Source organism: Saccostrea echinata, unplaced genomic scaffold (assembly GCF_033153115.1).
Source record: "Saccostrea echinata isolate AGI-Se365-2 ecotype Australia unplaced genomic scaffold, CSIRO_AGI_Sech_v1 ptg000054l, whole genome shotgun sequence".
Lineage (NCBI taxonomy): Eukaryota > Metazoa > Mollusca > Bivalvia > Ostreida > Ostreidae > Saccostrea > Saccostrea echinata.
In genome coordinates, this window is record NW_026889803.1 from 27124518 (window position 1) to 27151913 (window position 27396).

At 33.3% G+C, this 27396-nt stretch overlaps 1 protein-coding gene across 5 annotated transcripts; it reads left to right on the forward strand.

Annotated features, from left to right (window-relative positions):
- Positions 1-27261, forward strand: LOC133171482 (leucine-rich repeat-containing protein 74B-like). 5 transcript variants are annotated; one of them, XM_061306234.1, is made up of 15 exons: positions 1-279; positions 15915-16110; positions 16995-17111; positions 18456-18628; positions 19139-19246; positions 19659-19752; positions 20331-20380; positions 20663-20830; positions 21470-21585; positions 21722-21800; positions 23575-23670; positions 24034-24276; positions 24436-24483; positions 26080-26165; positions 26828-27261. In XM_061306234.1, exons 1-15 carry the CDS (start codon positions 1-3, stop codon positions 26922-26924), a joined length of 1950 nt encoding a protein of 649 aa, XP_061162218.1. In that variant the 3' UTR covers positions 26925-27261. The 5 variants fall into 5 exon arrangements, with proteins under 5 accessions (XP_061162218.1, XP_061162220.1, XP_061162222.1 ...); XM_061306236.1 differs by lacking the exon at positions 1-279 and adding an exon at positions 6826-6946; XM_061306238.1 differs by lacking the exons at positions 1-279; positions 16995-17111 and adding exons at positions 6826-6946; positions 17662-17715 and having other exon boundaries at positions 26828-27260.
- Positions 27262-27396: the final 135 nt, after the last annotated feature.

Consider the following 27396-nt stretch of genomic DNA (forward strand, 5'->3'; position numbering starts at 1 on the left):
ATGGATCAGGAGTTGGGTGAAAAAGATATTCCAAATGCCAAGGCGGTTAGAAGATGGCCAGTAGAATCGCAGGAGGAACCCATTTCAGTGATCAGGGAAGAGACAGAGGAGGAACTTAAAGCAGTGGATGACCATGCCAGACCCCTGACCAGTAAAGGTCGTTTACAGACACACTTTCCCCAGCAGAATCGTCCAACATCAAGTAAAAATAAATATCCTCGTCCAGGAAGCACTCGGTCACAGACTTCAAGTCGCCCAGGAACTGGTGGCTCCAGAAAGGTAAGGCCACTTTCTGAAGTGCCACTTGACAGACTTATGTAAACGTAAATACTCTTCAATGATGATTTATTGCATAATGATTTAAAAAAAAAAAAAAATTATCAGACCAGAGGATTTTGCCAATATTCGCAGGTTTTGTCATCCATCAGTGATGTGATGTCACATGCTAATGTCCTCTCAGTTAAAAGGAGTTCAAATCCCAGAACTGGAGCTAAATTAATTGTTAATTACTTATACATTAGCGGTAAATTTTAATAAGAGAAAAATCATTCTCATTCTCATAAATGTTCATTTATGGACATTAAGCCCCTCCCCCCCCCCCCCCCCCAAATGTTCAAAGTCCTTTTGTTCAGGTCAAGGTCATTAAAGGCAAAATTGGTTAGGTTTAAGGTTCATTATTATACTTCTACTGATTTTTCCCTATATAACATTAAATCGTTAGATGTGACTATTACTGACTAATTCCCTAGAAATCGTTAAGAATGGACTAATCCCCGTGTGTTAGTCAAGTGAGCTAATCCTGGCTTCGCCTCGGGAAATAGTAAATAGGAAATAGTAGATAGTCCTGGCCTTGGGGAACTGGAATCTTGCTAACTCCCTCAATGATATACTTTAACAGTATACTGACCCTCTGATGAAAGAGATAACTCTCACTGGGATAAATGACTATCCTTCCTTTATAAAATTGTCATTTTATAAAAATAAAAACATTTTTGTCAAATTTTGGCCCACAGGATATGCATAAATTGTGTGTACTTTTATTATAATTATTACATTTATCTACTTTTTTTTTGAAAATTATTAATTTGAAAGGAAAAATTTCATGAGTGAACAAAGGGACAATGACCCTTAATACCTTATATAAACATATGAAATTAAGAAATATTAGAGATTCATTATGAAGAAAGATCTTCATTTCAGTTTCTATCACTGATTGTATTGAGTGGGGGAGTGCTCATTGTCAAGTGAAAAAATAGAAAAGTTTGTGGAAGTGTTCTAAAATGAAAAGCAGATTTTTGTACTGTTATTTTAAGAAAATTTTATGAAATTTTCAAATTTCAACAGACTATAAAGACTCAAAACAAAAATCCCTGTTACCATAACCTGTAAAAGGTTGTCATATGTCAAGATCACTCCACGAATATAGGTTTTTGACCAGAGGGTGCATCTTGACATCAATAGACCAATGTCAGTTTACAAGGCCATAGCAACTTTGAAATAAAGTATTAATTAAGATACACTGCACATATCTTTAGCCATGAAGTATAATATTAGAATTGTATAACCAATAAAATGGTACAATTCAACAAATGATACAATTCTAGTTCTAAAAATCCTTCTTTTACGCATACTACATGGTTAGAAGTAGACTGAGTTTATAAATACACATAAGGATTAAAGTAAGAATTCACAGTAAACTCATCATGCAGGGCATAGCCAGATCGCTAAGTACATGTGACAGCCACTCACAGATAGGACTGATCAAGATATATACTTCAATTCCATTTCCAGATTATTTTTGAACTACTGCTAATAATATGAATTCTTAATCGATCGAAATTGACATTTCAGATAAACTGATAAGCAACTAATAATACATGTTCCGTACTGTTTATAAAAAAAACAAAGACATTTTTATTTTACCTCAAGAATTGCATTTTACAGAGAAACTATAATCCCATATTAATTCATAATTGATGAAATCTAAGATTAAAATGTTTTAAAACATTACACTTTCAGAATTTAAGAATCTACAGATTTAAGAGAGATATAGCATTAAAAATTACGGTAACAGATTGTTTTTATAGCATTTTGATCATGTGGTTCAGAAACTAGCCAGCTGTCTTTGGCAATTGGATCAATATTTAAAACCAATAGTTGTACACAAGTTATGTCCCTTTTATTGTAAGCTCACGCCAATAAGATTGGTGAATTTATTCAGAATGAATTTCATGTGCAAATATTTAATAATAGATAAGAAAAATCTGTGATATATACATGTATGATATATGTTGTTTTATGATATACTTTTTGGCATGTCAAGCAGTTTAAAGAGGAAATAAAAATCCCTATGCAAACATTCATATACAGTGATTGCTTCATGTTTTATGCTCATTCTGAGGTTTCTATTTGTCTTCCACTGCCTTTATTTACAAAGAGAATTAAATCATATTTATGCAATTTCATTTCATGTTCTGACAAATCTGTTTTTAATATTTGTGTAAACCCACAGGGGTATTTTGCTTTCCTTTCTTGTGCTTTGAAAATATGAAGTGTGAATTGAAATGCATCAAGTTTGATTGTATCGAGATTGGAATTTTACTTTCTAATTACAAACATCAGTGAAAGATGTCAAACAAAAAATGCAATATAATATGACATGATGTGTAATTAAAGGATTTATTTTCAGTATAAATCAATAACATAAAGCTAACAAATGAATTTAAGCAGAAATTGATTGAAGAGATTCATTATACATGTATGCATGGTCATGCAGTGCATCAATTTTATTTAAAATCTAAGGGGTAGTTTGTAGCTTACTGGGATCAAATGTTCAGAAATTAAAGCTAAAGATAGAGCTTCCTTGTTGCCCTTTCATATATAAAGGTTGACCTTGGGTCAAGGTGGAAATCATTTATGGGAGTAAGAAAATTTGAAATTTTTGTTCATTTCTATTAATCTTAGTAGTATTTGATCCTGTGGGGTGTAATTTTTGTGTTTGTCAAGATTCTGAAAGTCATACCTTACTCACTGGGATTTTTTTAGTTCACCTGAGCCGAAGGCTCAAGTGAGCTTTTCTGATTAAAATTTGTACTTTGTCTGTCGTTGTTGTAGTTGTTGTCATCTTTGTCATCATTGTAAACGTTTTAGCTCACCTGAGCTGAAGGCTCAAGTGAGCTTTTCTGATCAAAATTTATTTATATGGAAGCATCATCAAGTAGTGTAGATTCAAATTTGTTCAAATCATGACCCCTCAGGGGTAGGGGTGGGGCCACAATGGGTGATCAAATTTTTACATAGGGGTGGGGCCACAATGGGCAATAATAGTTTTACATAGGAATATAGGAATACATAGGAAAAATCTTTAAAAATCATCTTCTTAAGAAAAGCAGAGCCATGATTAGTCATATTTATATGGAAGCATCCTCAAGTAGTGTAGATTCAAGTTTGTTCAAATCATGATCACCAGGGCTAAGTTGGGGTCACAATGAGTGAACAAATTTTAACATGGAAATATATAGGAAAAATCTTTAAAAATCTCATTCTCAAGAACAGCAAAGCTATGATTGGTCATATTTATACTGAAGCATCCTCAAGTAGTGTAAATTCAAGTTTGTTCAAATCATGACTCAAGGGGTTGGGAGGGGCCACAATGGGCGATCAGATTTTTCAGTAGGTACATACATATGTAAAATCTTTAAAAATCCTCTTCTCAGGAAAAGGAAAGTGATTAGACATGTTTAAATGGAAGCATCCTCAGGTAGTTTACATTCAAGATTGTTCAAATCATGACCTCCAGGGGTAGGGAGGGGCCATAATTGTTGATCAAAGTTTAACATGAGAATACATAGGAGAAATTGTTAAAAATCTTCTTCTCAAGAATAGCAAATCCATGATTAGTTGTAATAATTCAGAAGCATCCTCAGGTAAGGTATATTCAAATTTGTTCAAATCATGTCCCCTGGGGGTAGGGCGGGGCCACAATAAAAGATCAAACATACAGAAGAAAGCATTGATTAGTCAAAGAAATATGAAAGCATCCTCAGCTAGTGTAGATTTAAGTGTGAATAAATCATGCCCCCCCCTTTCCATTGGGATGGGGGGTATTTGTAATCATTTATATATTTCAATCTTTTCAATACTAAACTGATTTCTGCTTTTTTCTAGCCAATGTGCTCAGGTGAGCAATGTGGCCCAAGGGCCTCTTGTTACAATTTCATCTTAATTTCATCTTCTTCTCCAGAACCACTGGGCCAATTTCAACCAAACTTGCCAAAAAATATCCTTGGGTAAAGGGAATTTATATTTGTTCAAATTAAGGGCCATGCCTTTTTCCAAGGGGAGATAATTATGAATAAGTGAAAAATTTATGGCATCTTTTAAAAATCTTTTTCTCAAGAACCACTGGGCGAGGAAAGATGAAACTTTGGTGGAAGCATCCTCAGGTAATGTTTATTCAAGTTTGTTCAGATCATGACCCCCAGGGGTAGGGTGGGGCCACAATGAGCTATCAAAGTTTTACATAGGAATACATAGAAAAAATCTTTAAAAATCTTCTTAGGAAAAGCAAAGCCATGCTTGGTCATATTTACATGGAAGCATCCTCAGGTAGTGTAGATTCAATTTTGTTCAAATCATGACCCCTCCCCCCCCCCCCCCTTTCTCAAAAGCAGGAAAGTCATGATGACTCGTATTAATATAGAAGCATCCTCAGGTAGTGTAGATTCATATTTTCTTCAAATAGGTAGGGACGTCACAACAGGGGATCAAATTTATACATAGAATTATATAGCAAAGATCATTAAAAATTGTTTTCTCAAGAACAGCAAAGCAAAGGTTAGTTATATTAATACAGAAGCATTCTCAGTTACCGTATATTCAACATTGTTCAAATCAATCAATGACCCTGGGGGTAGGGGAAGGGGGGGCACAATAGAAGAAAAAACTTACAGGAAAATAATCTTTAAAAATCTTCTAAAGTCATGGTTAGTCAAAGAAATATGGATCCTCAGTTAGTGTAGGTTCAAGTTTGAAAAATCATGCCCCTCCCCCTTTTAATAGGTTGGGACTACTTAATTTATATTTAAACTTTTCAATACTGAACTAATTTCTGCTTTTTCCTAGCCAAAGTGCTCAGGTGAGCAATGTGGTCCATGGGCCTCTTGTTTTTTTTTTTTTTTTTTTTTTTTTTTTACTTTTGAGAAATAAGTGCATAAATTTTAAGACAAAGTTCTCCAGAATAATGACAGAGAGTAACTCTAACTTTTTAGGTACTTGTGAAATTTGAGATACCGGTATTATATTTTGTTCAAAAGAAAAATTAAGGACATACGCAATGTACCTTACCTACTGATAATTTTTCAAGATATCCTTAATTTAAAATTATATTACAATTAGATGATCGCAGACAAAAAATCAACATGCATTACCAGGGGTTTTGAATAGATATAAAGTGATGAAAAATTGTGTATTATTCAAAGAAAAATACACAAAAAATACTAAACTTATATTCTAGATATTTTTTCATCCAAAGTTGTTTAAGAAAAGGTGTGCAGCACCATATATAGACATTAAAAAGAGTAGCAAATAGGCCCTTCAAGTATTGGAACTCTTCAGCTCCAGGGAAAAAGACAATAAAGTTCAAATTACATTGCGTACGTCCTTAAAATATCTGAATAGAACCCCCCCCCCCCCCCCCCCCCCCCGATATAGGGAAAAAAAAAACAACATATTAGTAATAACTTGAAAATGATCACTTAGATAAGTAATTCTTGAAAATGATCATTTAAATATTAAAAGAAAATATTAGGCAAAAGTTTTCTATTGAGTGTATATAATTCTGCTAAAGTGCTTAAGTGAGGTACTTTTTCGGAGTCCAGTATAGGTCGATCAGATTGCCTGCATTGTTGTTCTTTTAAGTTCTCTGATTTATGAAGATAATACTTCACAGTTGGTCTCATATTTAAAGATAATGTTGAGAAGAAAATTGTTCTCATTTTATTTTATTTACTCTCAAGCAATTGAACTGAAAATTTAAAAGCATACATATGTTTTATTTTATTTTTTTAAATGGCCATGATATATACAATAACTTATTTGTTAATAAATGCATTCATTCCGATCCATGTAAAAGTGAACTTACATGTAATTTAGTGATTTAAAATGCAGAAGTAATGAAATAATTGATAATGACTTGTTATTTTTTGAGATAATCTGTTGGTTGTTTGGTTGGCTGGCACTCAACCTTCGTCAAAACTTTTTTAAGCTGATAAGGATTAAGGATTAACACATTCGGGTATATTGATTCTGACTTACACATTTTAAACTTGATTTATTTTTTGTGTAGGCTTGTCATGAAGCAAATGTCATAAGTATTGGTATTCAATATTGTGCATTTTTGGATTGCCAAGTAGAATTGTATAGAAAGCCAATAAGGAACGTCCATAATTCACCTGAAGTGACACTTCGCAAAGATGTTGGAAATTAAATCTATAATTTGTTTTCATTTGTAATTGGAATTTAAACAAAACAGGGGTATATATATACCTAGCTGAGTTGGATCTGTTGTGGATACACCTATAATCAGTCTAGTCAAGCACAGATTTGGAGAGATCCCTGGAATTTTATCAGGGTCTGTTCTAGGGGATTAAGACGTACTCAGTCAGACTATTTATATTTTTATGCGGATAAAAGAGTTTTCATGTCGGAGAAAAGAAAACTTCGATCAGTGACCTGTCAGACATGAAAATTAATTGGATAGGTGAAGTAGGACACTGAAGGAGACATAATTTGTGTTGTGACAGTTATATAATTTTTGGAGATGGATTGGATGTTGACGCGATGTGAGGAGGAGGATGAGGAGGGGTTCAGTGGAAACGAGGCAGATTCTGAGGATGAGGGTTATAATGATGAAATTGCGGATCCAGAACATCTGCTGATTAACATGGTTAGTAGTAGCCCTTTAGTCCCCCTTTCAAAAACAAAGTGACTAATGTTTTCAATGTCGTTTTTTTTTATAAGTGGTACAATTCCAAAAGTTTGTTGTTTGATTTGGGCTGAGAACACTTTTAAGGAGTTCTGCTAAGAACTAGGCAACTAACAACACTCTGTTGAAAAGGTTGGTTGCATTATATCTTGTTTGCAGCAAATTTCCAATACAAGATTTGCAGGTTAGCAACAGCATAGAGTTTTCCACAACTTTGTCAAAAAAAAACACTGAGTGGCTATATTGAAATTAAGCACACTTTTATGTTCTAATGTTATGCAATTCATTAAAGTGCCATTGCTTTGTATGGTTCCAGTATATTTGACAGTCCATCAAAGAAATGTGTTTTATTGACATTTATATGCTTATAATGGCAGCATTGGGAGAATTATTAATTTTTTCTCATGATTTCAAAGATGACTGGCTTAATTTAGAAACTAAATTAGCCTTTAATAATTATTGCAGCGACTCATATATGGGTTAGAGGCTGGCCTTCTGAAAATTCTTACAAGTTCTTCCATACTTTGGATGGTAATTTAGATTGTTTCTTTGCTTACTTTGTTTTAGGTGTAAATTAAAGTAAGCATGTGATCCAATATTGGCGATTTGCATGGAGATGTTTTAAAAGTTTAGTGTTTAAGATTTCTTAGTGTCTTACTTTTCAGAAAGTTGTGTTGGAGGTCTCTTTTTCCTAATTTACATTGACTTGTCCAATGCCCATTGTGTTCAGTAAAGTTATGTTGTTTTGCGTAATATGTTAAATCATGTTACATGCTCAGTTTGGATTATACCATTTTCTGACCCCAACCTTGAACAAGACAAACAGACAGACTAATTTTAAAAAAGAGGATTTTGCTTTTTAAGTGTCGTGATATGGATATAGAGAAATTTTTGTTCAACTTAGTTATTAAAAAAAAATACCTTTTGTGTAGATGATGCTGATGATGTCCTTTAAGTAGATGTCATCATTTAGGTGGCCTTAGATGCAAATTATCAATTGATGAAAAATTATCAAACAAGGAAAATTTGCAACACTGCATATAAGTCTCAGTAGGTCATGGACTATGTCATCTTTATAAGATCAGGATATGAAAAAGGATGTATATGGATGTCTTATGGAACACTTGATCATTTTAGCAATTATTAGGCAAGCATATATAGAGGGAATTTACACATTGTAAAGGTCACTTATCTTGTAGCACTTAAATGCCCTGAAGTAGGAATTTGCACACAAGAAATGTAAATAATGAATTGCCAATTTATTAAATTCATTAAAATGTGGAAATTTAGTCAGATACTGCAAGATTTTATAAAATTGTATTTGATTCTTTAACCGATATTTTTCTTTGTTTGCTGTCATATTTTTTTTAATTTAGGGATTACAGATATAATTTGTTTTTGTATAGACATGTCTGACTTTTCCTGATATGAAATGGCAGACATCTTTTATCAAACAAAGAAGAAATCCGGGTAGAGCTGTCAATTTCAATTTAATGATTTGTAATTTCAGAGTGGGGTGTTTAAAGGACACTTTTATCAGTAATATTAGCCTTACTTTATCACAACTAATTCACCTGGAAATTTCAATTCTGTGACGTAACTGTACTTTAGATTTTTGGGAGATATTGTTTGCTATAAATCTTGTTTTAATTCTATCTTTCGTACACCTCTGACAACAATTCTTATTATTATTCCTATTTTCTAAAGACTAGAGTAGAAAGTCACAAATTATTTTTATAAATATTTTAAGTTTGGTTGATGTTGTCAAAGCAAATTTATTGGGAGAATAATTAAAACATGCACATTAATAGTCAAAAGGATTCTGCGGAACTAAGCATCGCAAGAAACAGATCCTCCATCATTGATTACATTAGTGCAATAATTAACAGTGTTTTTAATGTGTCCCTTTCACTTCATGATCAGTCTATAACTATTAATCTAAAGGAAAAATAATGTGTTACTGAAACCTCACATTATTCTAGTCCACACAGTACATATTTCAGCTATTTCATGCATGGTTTCTAAAAATAACGTGTTCATATTTTATGAATCATTAACTCTTTTCTGATTGAGTCTGATTTTTTTTTTTTAACCAAAAGTACCAATAGAATTTATCCGAGATTCATATTCATTTGCAAAAAAATTGTTTAATTATGTGAATATACACAAAGTTCCCAGGGTATGATGTTCAAGTTTGACAGCAAAGTATTTAAAGACCATCATTCTGTAAAATGATATATCTTCAACAAGTTCTTGGAAGTAATACCTTGTTCAAATGACTGATTGGATTGTTTCAATGACCAAGAAAACACTTGAGACTGGTTGTGCTGGGAGACAGTGTGTCTCAACTGAGGAGAGACCTGTATTACTTTCCGTGACATACCCCAAGTGTCTTAATATACAAACCAAAGCTCTGAACTTATCTGCTTAAAATGACAAACTACATTAAACATCAATGAGACATCACATAAGGCAATTTTGAGCTTCAGTAGAACCCTGGACCACGAAAAAAATAATTTCAATGGAAGCCCTACCTGGATATTGCTAAGTTATATCCATCTTGTCGTTTTGCCTTAAGACATTTGGACAGGGAAAGGATGGGAATTGATTTTTTTCTGCACTGCTTTTTAGTTAACTGAAAGACTACCTAGTGAATTAAAGTGCAATAAAGTTACTTAATGTTACCGTTTCCAAGGATACACTAACAAAGTGTTGATGTCTGGATACATATAAAATTCTAGTCCCTTACAAGACGCTGTCACATCGCAAAATCTTAAGGAAATAAATGGATATCTCAACTTGTTGTGGGTTAAGATCATTAAATGGACTTAGAGCATTTTAAATTATTTAAAGTGAAATGGATTATGAGCATTTATGAGATTCTTTTATTTCTGAGTTTTTGGTGTTTTTCTCTGGGAATATAAATCGAAAACCAGAAAGGAAAAGCAAGACAATTGGACTTGTACTGGTGCTAATGATATAACTAATGACCTTACAAATTTTCGCTGTGAAGAAACATATGCCAAATAACTTTTTAAAAAATTATTTCATGTTAGAATTCAGCAATTAATTTGCACGGAATGATTCACCTTCATCGGCCAATTGTAGACCGCCTAATTGTTAAACCACCCCCTGTGTTCTGTCGCCATAGCAACAGAAAACCAAAGGTAATGTTTTACACAGAAATCAAAGGTAAGCTTTTTCCACAAGCAAATTAAAATAGTATACACACAATTATGATACATGTAAAGCTGACAGAGAGACACTATTACAGAAACATCTCATACAGGCAATTAGAAGTACCATGTAGAGCTCTCAAACAAGTAAAGGTACTGTGCTTTGAGGATTGCCACACAGACAAGCAAAGGTAAAGGTGTAACAAGTAAAGCTAGCATTGTCACATAGACAAGCAAAGGAAAAGTATATCACACATCACAAGTAAAGGTAGCACTGACACATGGACAACTGAAAGTAAGATGTTACACACACAAGTAAAAATAGGACAATCACATTGGGTACTCAAGGTCAAGGTATCACACATACAAAGTAAAGGTAGAGATGTCACAGGGACAATTAAAGGTTAAGCTATCACACATAAAAACAGGAAGGACTGTTACCTGGACAGTCAAAGATAGAGTTATCACACACAAAAGGAAAGGTAGGACAACCAAAGGTAAAGCTATCACACACACCAGTAAAGGTAGGACTGTCACATGGACAACCAAAGGTAAAGTTATCACACACACCAGTAAAGGTAGGACTATCACATGGACAACCAAAGGTAAAGCTATCACACACACCAGTAAAGGTAGGACTGTCACATGGACAACCAAAGGTAAAGCTATCACACACACCGTAAATGTGGGACTGTCACATGGACAACCAAATGTAAAGCTATCACACACACCGTAAATGTGGGACTGTCACATGGACAACCAAATGTAAAGCTATCACACACACCGTAAAGGTAGGACTGTCACATGGACAACCAAATGTAAAGCTATCACACACACTGTAAAGGTAGGACTGTCACATGGACAACCAAATGTAAAGCTATCACACACACTGTAAAGGTAGGACTGTCACATGGACAACCAAATGTAAAGCTATCACACACACTGTAAAGATAGGACTGTCACACGGACAACCAAATGTAAAGCTATCACACACACTGTAAAGGTAGGACTGTCACATGGACAATCAAAGGTAAAGCTATCACACACACATACACACACACACACCAGTAAATGTAGCATTTTTACATGGACAACTGATAGGACGGTTACATAGACAATCTGAGGTAAATCTGTCAGTGACAACTAAAGGTAATAAATGTCAAACAGAGCTGACAACTCAAAGTGCAGCTGTCACAGTCAAACTATTACACAAACAACTAATTTAAAAGTGGATTTTATATAGAGCAGAACTGTCTTAGGGACAAAAGTGGACAACTGAAAGAGGAACAACCTCAGATATAATCAGAGGAAGGAATTCTAGTTGTGGGGAAATTCAGAAGAAAGATATTAAGCTTTTTTTAGACATTTTTTTTTTTTTGCTCTTTGAACATCCATTTTCAAATACTGGTATACCCATTTTAAAGGAATAAATTGCCAAGAAGAAAAAATCACCAAAATCAAATCACATTAACAAATACATTTGTATTTACATTTTTATCAATGAATTTTGATGACAGGAAGTGTTTTTTTAATAAAGAAATTTTCATGGCATTTTATTATCAAATTAAAGTTTCTTTGCTTAGGATTTAATGTTTTGTTGAAAGTTATTACCAGCAATATTGGTTATTAAATGGAATTCCTGTGTGATTGTACTGATAATTGATTTTTTTAAGTCCATGCAGCTTGTATATTGTACTCTTCACTGAATTTGTTTCTGAAAATGTTTAAATTTGCTTGGGAGGGGCATCAACAGAGGGGAAGTCATAGAAGATACTTCACATTAATAAAACGAAAAAGGCTTTTATACCATTGTTGTCCCTCTGAGTGCATTTTAAACGATTCCCCAATAGTTTGTAAATGTTATATTAAACAGGTTCAAATAAAGTTTTTTTGGGTATGTGGATATTTACATTGTTCGATGATCAATTTGTTGTGTTTGTACGGGGGTTTTGGTGGTGACAGCTTCCCCATGGCTTACACAGGCAGGATTTGATCAATGTTTTTTAGTGTGGATTATTTCCTGTGTCTTTAAGACCTCTGAGCTACACTGCTCAAAAGTTTTTTTATGCCTCTTTTTCACTGTAGGGTATCCAGGGACCAGCTTGATTATAAACACTATTTCTATTTGATAATGCTGGCACTGAAATTTTAGATGTATCCAACAAAGAAATGTGCTAAGAGGGAACTACTAGTTCTTAGGGAGACTGTTCTTTGCAAATTGCATTGATCGACAAGGATTTTTTTTTTCAACTGTTTGCTCAAGGAACACTATATTTTGTACTTAAAGGATCTATATTTTATCAAAAGAGTAAACACTTGAATTTTTATTTATTGCCTGTTGAAATTTGACTGCAAATGAGGTGTTTGGAAAAGGAAATATGGATTTTCTGTTGGAGAATTGCTCGATCAGCTGTGGAAAGAAGTTTTTGAGGGTCCATTTTCTTGAGCTTCCAGGGCTTTAAAAAGAGGATTTTCTGTTTTCACATAAAGTTTTCCAAAGTATATGTTAGGCAAATCAAGTTTGAAAGTGCACATAAAAATATTTTCTATAGCTGGATACACAAAAAAGGCTGATTGAAATTGAAAGAAAAAACTTTTATATGTGAAATTCTAGAATTGATTTGAACAGGTCTGCTGATTTTGAATTTGGCCAAACAAAAAACATTAAATCATTCTAAAGTTAATTTCTACCAGAAAAATAATTTAAAAATTGATATTTGATATCTATTCAAAATTTTTTTTTTTGCCTTAATTCTTTGAAATGACACCAGTTTTATTCACATTTGGAAAGCAATGTAGAAATGCCATTGTGTTTCATTGTGTGAAATATTTGAGTGGGATGCTTTAAACTGATAATACAGTCAGTGCCTGGAGTGGATTATCAGAGTATCATACTCAATAAGGACAAGTTAGGGTGATAAAACAGTGATTGTCTCTACACCTGAGACTTTGATTACAAACTGGTTGCTGTTAATATACAGGTGTATAGATCATTGTGTCTTAATTCAACAATGCTGTACCCATGATGGGAAAATGATGGACATTCTTCGGATCAATTTGATTTTCAGCTTGATTAGGGTACTACTGTGATTAATATTTGATTTAGTGGCAGAATTGATAAATACTGGATTATTTAACTTGTCAGATTCTACAAACTGTCAAGGCTAATTTGTTCAGTATTGATAGCACAATGGATAGTAAACTACGAATGTCAATCTATCGCATGTCCACTCATCCAGTTATTAATCCAAGAGGTGTGGCTTGCAGCAAAAAGGTAACATAAATTTGACATAATTTCATTATGTTAAAATTTACTGTATTTTGTCAAAAGTATATTTTCAAGAAGAATTGTCCAATTTTGGACATAATATTATGGAGGTATTAGCAGCTGCACTGGGAATAAGGCAACTTAGCCCACTTTGTCAAAGTTTGGGTCACAATTTTTTATAGTTGTCATGCCTGTCTTAATTGTCAACAACAAATCAATTTTTACACACTTATAAATTCATTTCTGGAATATTTTCTATAATTAAAGCTTTTGTTTTCTAAATCTAAATTTGAAATTTGGACATGAAAACCCTGTAGTATAAATACGTTTTCTTGGTTTAACTTTCTGAGTTTTTTGTACCCTACAGTTGAGTGGATTATTTAGTCACAGTCTCTACTGATAACAATGATTTGGGCTTTATCTTCGTGCATGCTTTTGCATATAAAAAATTTCACTCCCATATATCGCCCAGATGAAAAAGTCTGACATCTGTGTAAATATAAAGTTTTAAATCGAAAAGACTCTTCATTGAGTCTGATGATAAATTTGTAGCACCTGAGATTTTGAATAAAGAGATATTTTGTTTCTTTTATGACTGGACATAGGACTACTTTAACATGAAGTCATCACTTCTCTAGAGGAATATAGGTATCTACACAGGTGGCTGTTTAAAACTTGAGTATATAAAGGAACTAAAATCTGCCAGTATTGATACCCTCAGAGTATATTGAAATTTGTAGAATCAACTGACACTTCAACATGAGAAAAAGGAGAAAAGAATTTTCTTAACTTAAAATAGAAGAGAAGAGCTTTTTGAAGTACACTTAAACATAATTATGTCTCCACTACATCAAAATTCATGGTTCATCTTGTCAATCTGAGTTGATGGTACTTATTTTTAATGTCATCTTGCACATACCAATATCGTAAGTGCAGGTTAAAGCTTAAATATTCTGTCCCAAACAAAATCTTTTTTCTCCCCCCCCCCCCCCTTTCATAAAAAAAATTCTCAACAAACAGTTGCTGCTTTGGTAAAGCTAAATACCTTATCGGAAAATATTTAAAGATATAGAAAAGCTGTGGTGCACAAGGACCCTCTATACACTTTAGGCAAAATGCTTTACATCAAGAAAATTTTATTGTATGAAGTTGTAAATATTGAGCTCATCCAATTCATTTTCAACATAGGGTCAATCTTGCATTTACTCCCCGAAAAAAAATGTTAAGACAAAGGTCATGGATTGATTGATTTATTGTTTGTTGTTTTATGTCCTGTTCGAGAATTTTTGACTCATATAGAGACGTCACCATATAGGTTCTTTATAGTGCCAACACCTACCGTGACACAGAGCCTCTTTTTGTAAGGTCTAGCTCATCTGAAGGACCCACAACTTTCACTTCAAAGTGCCTAGCGCTCGGCGAAGGAACAGTTTTTAGCTATTTTTTATCAACTTCGGTCAGTTGCAGCCATGATTCGAACACACGACCTTAAGATCACGACTGAGCTACCGTGACGGCCAAAGATAATGAAAGTATTGATGAACAGAAATCACTATTGTTCCCTTATGTGAGGAAAATGCATGCAAATAAAGCATTCAGTTGATTTATTTTTGCCTATTACATTGTAAAATCTTAATAATGCTTGAATTGATAAATTGAGTAAAACACTGTAAATTTCATTTTCTTCTAGTTTAAATCTAGGGGCAAATTACTCTAACTACATAAAAATACCACCGAATCAGAACTTTTTAGTGTGCAGTGTAGAGAGGGTTCTTAAAAGAACAAGAAGAAGAGGGATTTTTGAAGGAAGACATAATAATGGGATCATTTTTAAGAGAGAGAAAGAGAGAGAGTTGTGTGAAAAAAAGAATTCAAGTTTGTGTGTGTTTTAGAGTAATGTTATGATAGTTTGTGGCTGGCTTCTGAAAAATCATTGCTGAAGGCAGTGTGTTGGCAACAACTGAGAGAAAATTTTAACATTGATATATAGTCATGAAATATTCTGAATTTTTTTTTTTTAAAAACAACTGGTTTAAGTTCAAACATTATTAAAGGACCTTACTCTACTTTTTGTGCAAATGAAGAACAGACTTCTCAACTAAGCATGATTTAAAGTTGGTGTTGCAGATTTATATTGAAAATTTGCTTTCATTTATGTGGTTCTCTGAATATTACATGGTTAACTTTATTTAATATTAACCTTTAATAACAGTTCAAACTATCACTATTGATTATATAGTCGATTGTATGCTACCTATTCAATTTGATAATTGATGGTATTTTTGGTCCAATTTTGCAACATTAGACAATGTGCCACTTTAAATGGAAGTCCCCAAGGGATTTTATCATATGAAAGTATTCCCACTACCCCATTGCTATAAAATCTTCTTTTCATACCACCACATGAAATAAATATTTTAAACTTGTGAAAATAGGAAGACATAAAATATCAAGTTAAAGGATTGATTAACTTTTATCATTACAGACAGTGAGTCGAGCCAGCAGTAGAAAGTCCCGTCCAGAGAGTAGTGGATCCCGCCTGGAAAAACCTAGACCTGGCTCAGACAATAGTGACAGTGATGAGGAAATCCCAACGAGGCCCCCCCTCCAACCTGAGATTGACTTCACTACGGTCGATATCAGTGATGAGAAAGCCTTTGACACTGATCTGGAGGACAAAGGTATGATGGGTAATGTTATAAAAAGGTGAACTCATTCCGATGAAAATTATAACACCATGCTATATTTCCATTTTAATGGAAATATTTCTGTATTCATGTGTTAATTTTTCATGGCTCTTATGAAGCAGTTGAAAAAGTTGCATTGAATTTTATCTTTGCTTCACTATTCCTTGAGTCACAGTTCCATTCAATCTTGAGATTTTTACACATTGGTGATGGATTTTATCTAATAAACTGCTTGTCATGTTTTGATGTTAAAATTTTTTATGACAAAGAACTTTAATACAAAATGTTTTATAAATTGTAGTGAAATGTAAAATTAAATGTTCATTTACATTTATTACATGTTGATATTCCAAAAATTTTTACACTGAAGTCATTAATAAGTATAGAAATCATTCTCATGTTCAATGGATGCTTAATAGTTACTGCTGATAATCTTACCGGTATATCAATTTTATTTTTAAAAAAACACTACCATGGGATCAATTGTCTTATGAATAAAAATTCCCACCTTTACATTATTTTCAAGAAAAGAAAATAACCTTATCAACAGAATTGCCAAGCAATTAAAGGGATTGCAATAATTATATAAAATGTCTCAAAACATTAAAAAAAAAAAGCTTATACGGCGGAGCCTCATTAATCCAGACACTTCAACTTCCAGACGAAATTTGTGAGGAACAATTTATAATTACATACACCAAGTTTCATTAATTTGGACAATCCATTAATCCAGACAATTTGCTTTGGAACACAAGTGTCAGGATTAACGAGGCGCAATTTTCGCATCTATGAAATCTTTTATCACTGATATTTATGAACTGAGTGAAGTGTTTCTCAAACTGATTCTCATTTTTCTGTCCCTTGCATGCTTTCGTTAGGAGCAGGCTCTACTCCCGGAGTTTCTATAGACCTGGTTGCAGACTTCCAGTATCTGAGAACAGCTTATGCTATAGATACAAACCTCAAGTTTAGCGATAATCTATTTGCAGCTCTTAGTAGGTTTAAATAGTCTTCTTGTGTGATATTTTAGACTAAATTTTTGTGCATGTGTGTATGTAGATCTGGCATTTTTTAGACTAGTTGTTGACATGATGTTCTGTGTTTTCCCGTCAGTGTTTATCTTGTTGTAGGAAATATATTTCCTGGATATTGTGTCAGTATTACCAAGGGGTAATATATAGAAGCACAGTTTAAAATTTAAAAAAAAGATTCAAATAGGGAAAGGATATTCACTAATATAGTCTAAGATTGCAAAAAAACGAAAATTTGTGTTGCATGGTTATATGAAAACTACTTCATAAGAAAATAAACTATGAAGTTTAGAGTACATGTATAAATTAACAAATGTATAATTATCTAAAATTGCACATAATAGCAGAAAGGTATATGCATTGGGATATGATGAGCTTACTGCTTGCAAGTAGTAATTAATAATCTCGTTTGTCATTATTGAAAGTGAGGACAAAACCACTCAAAATTGAGCTCACCAATTGTTCTATTCAATTTTGATATCCAGACCTATTTTGTATATATCTATACGTATAGATGAAGAGGAATATAGTTTGACAGAGCTCCTATTCCTATACAGAACCAACAGTGGTAATAACATATTTATAGTTGGTGAAGGTCAAGGACTTTTCACTAATCTGAGGTCAAGGTCAAATCATTTGGAGGAATTTGGTGCAATGACTTTGATGAAGGATAATAACTAATTAGGTGTACATGGTTTATATCATAGCTTATTTTGACATTGTTAGCTTGAAAGAATATTGCACTAACTGGATTTGGTCATTGGTGTATTATTTATTACATTAGCTGGATCTAAGACATTTATAATGTTGCCTAACAGCCTTGGTGATGTAAAAAGACATTGATTTATATGTGGTTCTTAATTAAACATCATATTGATGTAGGTCTAAGTAGTGCACTGATTTTCAATTAAGGTGTGCAGCTGCATAGCTTTAATCAATGGTGTGTGTAAAAACAGCCTGTAGCTATCATTTGTTGCTTCTTAATATTTAATATGTTGCATCCTGCTTTTTGTCAGTTTGTTGTTAGACAATTACAAGTTTCCAGCGCAATTTAGATATATAAATTTTTTTGTAATGAATGCTTTTTTTCTGAATAAATGGTGATTTATAGGCTAATTTTACTCATTTCTTCTTTATTAAAATACTGTATTGATTCATGAAATATTTTAGAAGTTTTCAAATATTTAAGATTCATTTATAATTGGTGAAATTTTATTTATGGATTCTACTTTGCCCTTGAAAAAAAAAAGAAAGAATTATCCTGTCACACTTCTACTGATTGTTTAATTCCTTATGTGTGTGTTACAGAGACCACCACTGCCTATGATCCTACAGGAAGGACGGCCTATATAGAAGGATGTAAAAAAGCAGGTGTTGTTCCTGCATCCTACTTCCTACGTCACATGAATGATCCCCACCTCAGCATGAAGCACCATGGTCTGGGGTCACAGGGAATGAGGGCCATTGCAATGTCCCTAGTGGTATGCTGATTATGTCCTTCATGGTTTCATCAATTTTCATGGGGATTTGTAGTTTTGACAAAAGATATGTACGATTTCATTGATATGTGGTATCATGGATAGCTACCTCATCCTTTTCTCTAATAAGTTAAATTTGTAGTTTGTGATCACCTATTTTTGTGGTTTGGATCATCCATGAAAGTTGGTGTTCAACAAAAAAATATGAAATCACAGTGATAATATGGGTAACTGGAGGGTGCATATCTGCAGAATTATCAAATCAGAATAAACAATTTGTACACAAAGCCTTATTCTGGTATATTTAAAAGATACAACAAGTAAAGTAAACAAATTTTTTGTTAATTTTTTTTCCCCTCAAAAGGACTTTGTCAGAGCTAGGTCGTTGATGATAAATTTTAACAGATTTTCATTGGAAGACTGGTCATTAAGAAAATACTCTTATATTGTACATGTCTTTGTCAGAACATATAACAGCAGTTTTATTTAGTTTTTTTTTCATGTATTTTGTAGTCCAATACCAGTGTTTTGACCCTTGACCTCAGTGATAATTGGTTGGGGCAACATGGAGGCCATGCTGTATGTGAGATGCTCAGGGATAACTGTTTTATTACACATTTAGTAAGTACATGCAGAATAATGACAATATGCTAACATTCTTGCTTTTGCCTCTGCCAACAGAGTTTGAAGATTGTCTGTCTGTCTGTCTTTTTGTTCATCTGCCACATACATTGAATAAAAATCACTTTGCTGTAAATGTGAATTCATTATAGGCATGTTTGCTATAAGAGTGTTTTACTGCACTCATTTACTTAGGGCAAAATTGATTGACCATCATATTAACGTTATCAAAAAGCAAAACAGGTTGTTTCTATATAATTTAAAACTACAAAATTTTTGCCAAATACCATAACTCTGTCCTTATATCAGTTTTTGTTGAAAATTTTGAACAACTGAATTGAATCCATTTAAAATCCAATTGATTTTAGTCACTGATTCATTGATTTACAAGAATTCTTATTATTTTCTGTAGGATTTATCTGAAAATAAGCTTGGCCTTCAGAGTGCAGAATCTCTTTCTCAAGTACTACAGCAAAACTCAACTCTAACCCACGTCACTCTGTCTGGTGAGTAATTATAAGTACTGAATCAGAATCTCTATTACAAGTACTAGAACAAAACTCAACTCTAACCCACGTCACTCTGTCTGGTAAGTAACAAAGTACTGAATCAGAATCTCTATCACAAGTACTACAACTCAACTCTAACCCATGTCACTCTGTCTGGTGAGTAATGAAGTACTGAATCAGAATGTCTATCACAAGTACTACAACAAAACTCAACTCTAAACCAAGTCACTCTGTCTGGTGAGTAACGAAGTACTGAATCCGGGCACTCTATAATTCTCTAAGTTACTGATTAAATGAATCAGGGGAGGTCTTCAATTCTATGACATACTGAAGTAGGGACAGTCTATAATTCTTCACATTTGTACACACTAAGGTACAAAGATTCCTTAGAAAGTAACACCTAGATGATATATTTATTTTATTGATTATTGAGAGCTTTTTATGAAGTTGGACTTTCTTGTCAGTGTTATTTCTCACAGTATGAATACTTTTAGGTCAATATGTCACATAATTAGTAGACTCTAGATGATTGATTACTTTGAACATGTTCATAGTGTTGGTAATTCTTTGTTTAGGTAACGATTTTGATGACAAGGCAGCCATTCACTTTTCCGATGCAATAATGGTAAGGCAATGGATAAAACTTAACAATAAAAAAATAAATGAATAAAATGAAAATTAACAAAATATTTTTAAAAAGTAGGGGGTAAACCTGGTCCCTGATTAGACATAAAAACCAAAATACAGAACTATAGTATGTGAAATGTAGGATCCATAATGGTGAATGGTTCATAAATGATTCACAACATACATAAAGGCTACAGAAACAATTTTTCAAATAAACTTCCATGTCAAATTTTAGATTATTAGACCTTTGAAAACTACTGTTTTCCTTTATATTTCACAGAACTCAACAAAACTAGAGTATTTGAATCTAAGCCATAATTTATTTGGGGAGAACGCAGGGGTCATCTTAGGTCCTGCCATTGCTGACAACAGCTCACTCAAAGAACTTGATCTCAGTTGGAACTCCATACGCAGGAAAGGAGCTGTTGCAATAGCTCACGGCTTAAAGGTATGTTTTTAACTGCACATTTTTATGTTTTTTTAAGTCCCCCTTAGAAGAAGGGAGGGCATATTGCTTTGCTGCTGTCTGTCAGTTGGTCGGTCCACCAACAGTTTCCATCCATTTTCTTCACAGAGGTTGCACATTATACTGAAAGGATATTTGGTATACAGATTTATCATAAGAATATCTGGGTCAAGTTCTGTTTTGGGTACGATCGAGCAATTTTTGACAGAGTTATGCCCTTTGGACTTAGAAAAATTCCAATTATTTGCAGTTTCAGTTCATTTTCTTCGCAGAGGTTGCACACACTGAAATGAAATTTGGTATACAGATTTATCATAAAAATATATAGGGCAAGTTATGTTTTGGATATGATCAAGCAATTTTTGGCATAGTTATGCACCTTTGGATTTAGAAAAATTTCCAATTATTTGGGGTTGGGGGGGTGGGGGGCATAAGTGTTTCACAAACATCTCTTGTTTACAATGATATGCCGTAGGTATAAAGTGTTTGCCTCCTTAGTTCCTCTGTACCATTATTTCAGACTATGTTTCTTGCCAAATTCTTACAGGGAGGCTATGTTGCATTAAAATGAATGTCAAATCTGATTCTGAGTATTTTTTCTTGATTTTTTTCTCTCACCAGAATAATGTGTATATGAAGAAGATAAACTTGTCCTGGAATGGCTTTGGATTGGAGGGAGCCATTGCTCTGGGTGATTGCTTAAAGGGGAATCAAGTTTTAGAGGAAGTGGATTTAACGTAAGAAAGATGAATTAAAATGGCTCCTCTAAAGGGAAACAACTCTTTATCAAATGCTCAACATGGAACAAAAGTACTAGTAAAAACATGTAAATAAATATATATGCATATGTAATGTAACAATTTTTTTCTCCAGAAATAACAGAATTACCTCAGAAGGAGCTGTTCTGATAGGAAAAGGTGTATCTGCAAATGAAACATTGACCACATTAAGAGTAAGTTTATCCACTTTTCAGGGACATGATGATCTATAGAACTGCATTAAAATTGGCATATAAACAGTCGTTACTTGCATGTATACTTGTATTACATCTAAGAGGGACCAGTAGATTTACATACATATCATCATATTATATGTACCGTATCCTTATTAGGGGTGTGATAATATGGCTGAAGTGCATAGCAATATACTGTCTGTATCACAATACATAACACAATAACCCGTACGAAACAGTCCGGGCGGCTTAGACACGGCTCAGGCACGGATTCCGTTTCCAGAAACCCGTGCTTATAGCATTCCTGCTCCTATGTAAAATATGTATGGAAAACCGTGCCTAAAAGTGGTCGAGGCACGGACACGGCACGGGATATTGGCCGAATTATTAAAATTAGATCACATGGTTTTACAAAATCCGTGTCAGAAAGCCGTGCTAGTTTCCATATATAGACTCACGGATTCTGTAAACCCGTGTCCGAAACCCGTGTCCTTTTCCATATATGGAGACACAGATTTTTGGAAACCCGTGTCAAAAAAGCCGTGTGATATACCATATATGGAGTCACGGGATCTGTGCATTTGTCTAGATCTAGGTCAGGGCCTTTAGAGAATCTCCTGATGTAACTGTGGATGCCAAAATGGTGACTGAAACCAAACTTCACAATGCTTTACATTATTATTATGCTTAGTTTTAGAATTTTAAAAGTTAAAAATCTTATATGAATGTGTCCATTTACTTTCTGTTAAGTGTTAAAGATTTACTTTATCAGTTACAATCCATGCTAGCTTTTAATTAAGAATTTAATGATAATGTACAATTCAATTGTAATTCTATATAATCTGAGTTTGCACAATCTGAAAAAGAATTTAATTCAAATAAAACTTTCTGTAGCACAGTGATGACACATAAAATGTATAAGGATTAATTAGTGAAAGTCCAACTAAAGTCATTCAAATAAATGAAGACTATTTCATCAGGTTCATTGTCAACATTGCAAATTGAAAAATTGACTTATTTATTCTATATTACACTTACTGCATTTAGTTCAAAAGTGATGAAATCATCCCAGACTGACATAAATACAATTCCAACTGACATCTATTAGTTAAATATCCTTTAACTAGAGTAAAAAAGACACATTCTTAGCTCATGACCATGAATCCCTCCAATTCAATATTCAAATAAAGGAAGTTATGATTGAGCATGCTCAGTAAAAAGCTGTGAGATATGAATAAATACTTTGAAGCAAAACCCGCTTGAGTTAAAAACCATCTCCCTGGGACACAGATTCCGTGCCTCCACATGGGTTTCTGTAACCGAGGATTCCTCACTTTCAGACTCAGAATCCGTGTCCGTGTCTTGGACATGCAGAACCCGTACGGCTTTTTAAAAACCCGTGCGGGTTCCGTGCCTTAGCCGTGCCCAAGCCGTGCCTATTCCGCCTCGAACTTTCGTACGGGAAAACACCTTTCATAATTTTATATGAAGTCCCTCTTTTATGAAATGGGAAGCTATCTTTCACAATGTGTAAGGATAAATAATTTAAATTGTTATAATATGTATGCAGGTATAAGTATTTTGCACCGAAATATATGATACAATTTTGGGGTATTGCGGCATACTGGTAAATTGTTTCACCCCTACTGTATATTTTGAAATTTTTTTCTCAAAAGCATAAATTAGTCAGCTATTTTTAATATTAATCAAAGGGTTCTCTAATATTAGAGTGTTAAAATGTTTGAAATATTAAGTCAGGTTTTTCCATTTGTAGATGGGTAGAAATCCAATGCAGACAGCAGGCTGTTATGGAATTTGTGCAGCCATTCTCAGAAATCCAAACTGTGGACTAAGAGAAATTGATTTTAAGGTAATTCCCCCCCCCCCTCTCCTTATATGTACAGTGTATACATAATTTATACATTTATGCACACATGTATGTATATTATGTACCTTTCAGTAGCTAGGCAAAATGCAGGTATATATAAGGGAATGTTTTTAAAATGAGCCATATTATGTACATGTGTTTGCTATGAAAAAAACTTAACATAAATTTGAAATATAACCTTGTATATGCTTTTAAAGGAACTGCTAAAAGTTTGGATTGTTACTTAATTATCAAAAGTGAAATACATGTATATTGTTTGTTTTTTTTTTTTGATATTGGGCTACATGTACAAAGCAGGAATATTGAATCATTTCTCATATCAGTTTCTATCTGTATTTATTATAGGATATTCTTGTGAATAAGGACTTTGATGATATTTTCAAACAAGTTCAAGAGCAGATTCCTGATATCAAGATGAGGCATGGCGGTATGGAACCACCTAAGAAGCCACGAGCCAGGATCCACCCTATGGTGAAACTGACCAACTACATTGAAAAGAACAATCTTCGTTTAGTGGACTTCTTTAATAAATTCGACAAAGACGGAAGCATGAGTGTTACTTATGAAGAGTTTCAGCAAGGGATTGAGGTTAGTAAGATCATCAGTTAACAGTAACATTTTCTGGGGGGAAAAAATAGATTTTTTTTAAAATTTTAAACAATTAAAAATTATTTACAGTTTTGAGAACACAAATATTTTCTGATTGATTATTTTCTTTAAATCTTTCCCATTTTTTACACTCATCAGTGTGCAAAGGCTGCTTTACAAAAACTTGTGAAATCTGAAACATTCAAGGTAAAATTTATGTGGATTTACATGTACATGTTTATTAAGGTGGTAAAATGTACCAGTTTGATAATGGAGTTCACTTTTAATCCATCATTAACACCAGTAATATTGTGTTTGACAAAGTGTACGTGTATCACTTAATTGTTTTCTTCTTTTTTTTAAAGTGAAATCCATAATCCATTTCACCACTCTCTTTTGAGAAATGAAGCATATGTCACATATTTAATTTGAATGAATGTGGTTATGGGGCTTGTGTATAGTACTGGATATAAATCAATATATAATTTATATCTACATCTAATAAAACTTAATCTGTGCTAATAATAAATAATTAATGATAGAATGAGTAATACTCAGTGGTAATGGCCTGTTAATCCTTAATGTAGAGTTGAAATTTACATAAGGGTCAATAAATACCCTGAAATATTTATTTGGACAGGTATATATACATACATGTACATAATAATCTATAGAGTCTAAATATTATCATTAATCAGGTTTAAAACAACTGGCAGCTTTTGTGTAAACTTGTTTACCAAATTTTGACTCAGAACATTTGAGAATTGATCATGCAAACAATTTAAGTTCAAAGGGGGGGGGGGGGGTATACATGTATAGTGATGGTGGTATCTGTTAGTCTGTTAGACTTGGAGGTAGCCATCCACAACTCCTCTTACACCACCAAATGTAATTTAATGAAACTTTCACAAAATTTTTATTACAAAGTGGCATTGTGCATCTCACATGTTACATTTCGACACATATTTGGGGTTTCTTTAATATTTGAGGTATACCCATCTCTTATCTACAACTCTTCCCATACCACTGAACAAGATTTAATGAAACTTTTACAGAATCCTTGTCACATATAGTGCCATTGTGCACCTCCTATTTTACATTTTGATAGGACAGATATTTAGGGTATCCTGTAGCAAAACATGGACTTTGCCATTAAGCTCATTAAAGGGGGTACCCATTTTGTTAATGCAACTTCTCCTACACCCCTGAATGAAATTCAATGGAACTTTCACAGAATCTCATTTTCATACTGCCAAGAAAATTCACTTTGCCATTATATATACTCATATGGGAGTGGAGGGGGGAGGAGGGCGGCGTATCATTTTGTGAGCTCAGTGCTTACAGGACCTCTAGTTTAAAAGTCTTCTTTTGCATGTTGACTGAGTTGCCCAATTCATCCCAAAACATTACTAATTTTCCAATTTTAATGACTCTGGCCCCATACCTAAACGTAATGTGGCCCCATACCTAAAAGTAATGTGAAAGCCCCATATGCATATATAACAATTATATATAATCTTTACTATATACATATACCCATTGTATTTTTTTATTTTTAATTCTCAAACTTTGTGATTTACAAATGTAATGTTGTGTTCACTATTATAATATACATTACTTGTAATTCTTCATTAAGAATCATTTGGAGGTGATGTATTATCTTTAATTATTTTTTTTTTGTTACTTAGTTAAAATATATAGTTTTCAGCTACATGTACATCACTGTTTATATATTAATCAGATCAGATCTAATGTTTAATCTTGTTTCACTTTTACCCTTTGTTTTCTTGATGTTTCTGACAGGACACAGGAATAAAGCTTTCTCAGGAGGAGGTCCAAATCTTACTGAATGAACTGGACAGTGATGGGGATGGAGAAATCAATTTCAGGTAATAAACTCGCAGAACATTATCCATTTGTTCAAACAACTAGTCCACACTAGACATGTTATACCATAAATTCTGTCAGTTTTGATGTCTGTGCTTGAAAAATTCTGAGTCTATTATTTTTTTTGGGGGGGGGGGGGTGGGGGTGGGGTGGGGTGGGGGGTTCTTTTGCTGACTGAAATGCAATTTTTCCATAGTTATGACATTTTTCCCAATTAGAAGATGAAGACAAAACAGAAATCCAAGCATTTTCAGTAAATTATATGGGGGCATTTTTTTAGACCAATCATTGCTGAGGATGAAAGTTTTTCAAGGAAATTTAACATATGATGATTTATTGATATCATAGTTATTTCTTTTAGAAGATGTTCAATCGTCCTTAAATGTTTGACCAGTTGGTCAACAAGAAATACTGGTAAATGTTTACCAGTTAACAACAACTAAATTTTTACCACTTAAACAGCTTGTTTGACAGCAATGTTTCAAATGCACTTCCCCCCATTTTCTTTCATGTAAAGGTAAATTTAAAAGCAGTATTTTGATTGCCATAGCATCAGCCAAATGACAAGTGAATAAAAAAGAAAATTCATGTGATATAAAACAGTTTGCCCCCCAGCTCATCTATGTGAATATCATCGAAAATATAATTTGTGTTATGGTTACAGTGAGATGGTGAGTGGACACACCGGGTTTCAGGAGAGTCAACAAGAGAACGTGAATGTGATACTGACAGCAACACAAGCACGACCAGTAACAACGTAACAAAGGGAAGTGGGACAGAACGAGGACCTGAAAATCAGTTACGGCTTAACTTATAAACCCTTATAAACATGTCAAAGCAGGAGAGGAGATACATGACTTCTTCATAATGTCTTTGTTGGCATCGGCATACTTCCAAGTTTCAAAACATTATGTGACTGTGATAAACTTCAAACTTCCGTCCATTTATTGAGATTGAGCTATTTTTAGAACTTCTAAGGATTCAGTGAATGACATTTTTTAAGACTGAAATTCCCTACAAAATATTTTTCTTTGTTATTCAAATATTTTTTTTTTTTTTGCTTAGACTACAAATTGTTTATAATTTATGAATCAAAATTGAGATGGATATACATTAAAATACATGAAATTTTCAAACAATATCACATTATTTTTTACTTTACATGTAATATTTCATGTGTTACCATAGAATATCTTACAACTTGAAGTTAATTTAAAAGTAAATTGCTTTGCC

Bases quoted from the DNA above. Each gene is read 5' to 3' on its own strand.
- LOC133171482 (XM_061306234.1), top strand. From the start codon at position 1: ATGGATCAGGAGTTGGGTGAAAAAGATATTCCAAATGCCAAGGCGGTT. The intron at 18,629-19,138 runs GTATGCTGATTA...TGTATTTTGTAG, and splicing joins CCATTGCAATGTCCCTAGTG to TCCAATACCAGTGTTTTGAC. The intron at 23,671-24,033 runs GTAATTCCCCCC...TATTTATTATAG, and splicing joins TAAGAGAAATTGATTTTAAG to GATATTCTTGTGAATAAGGA.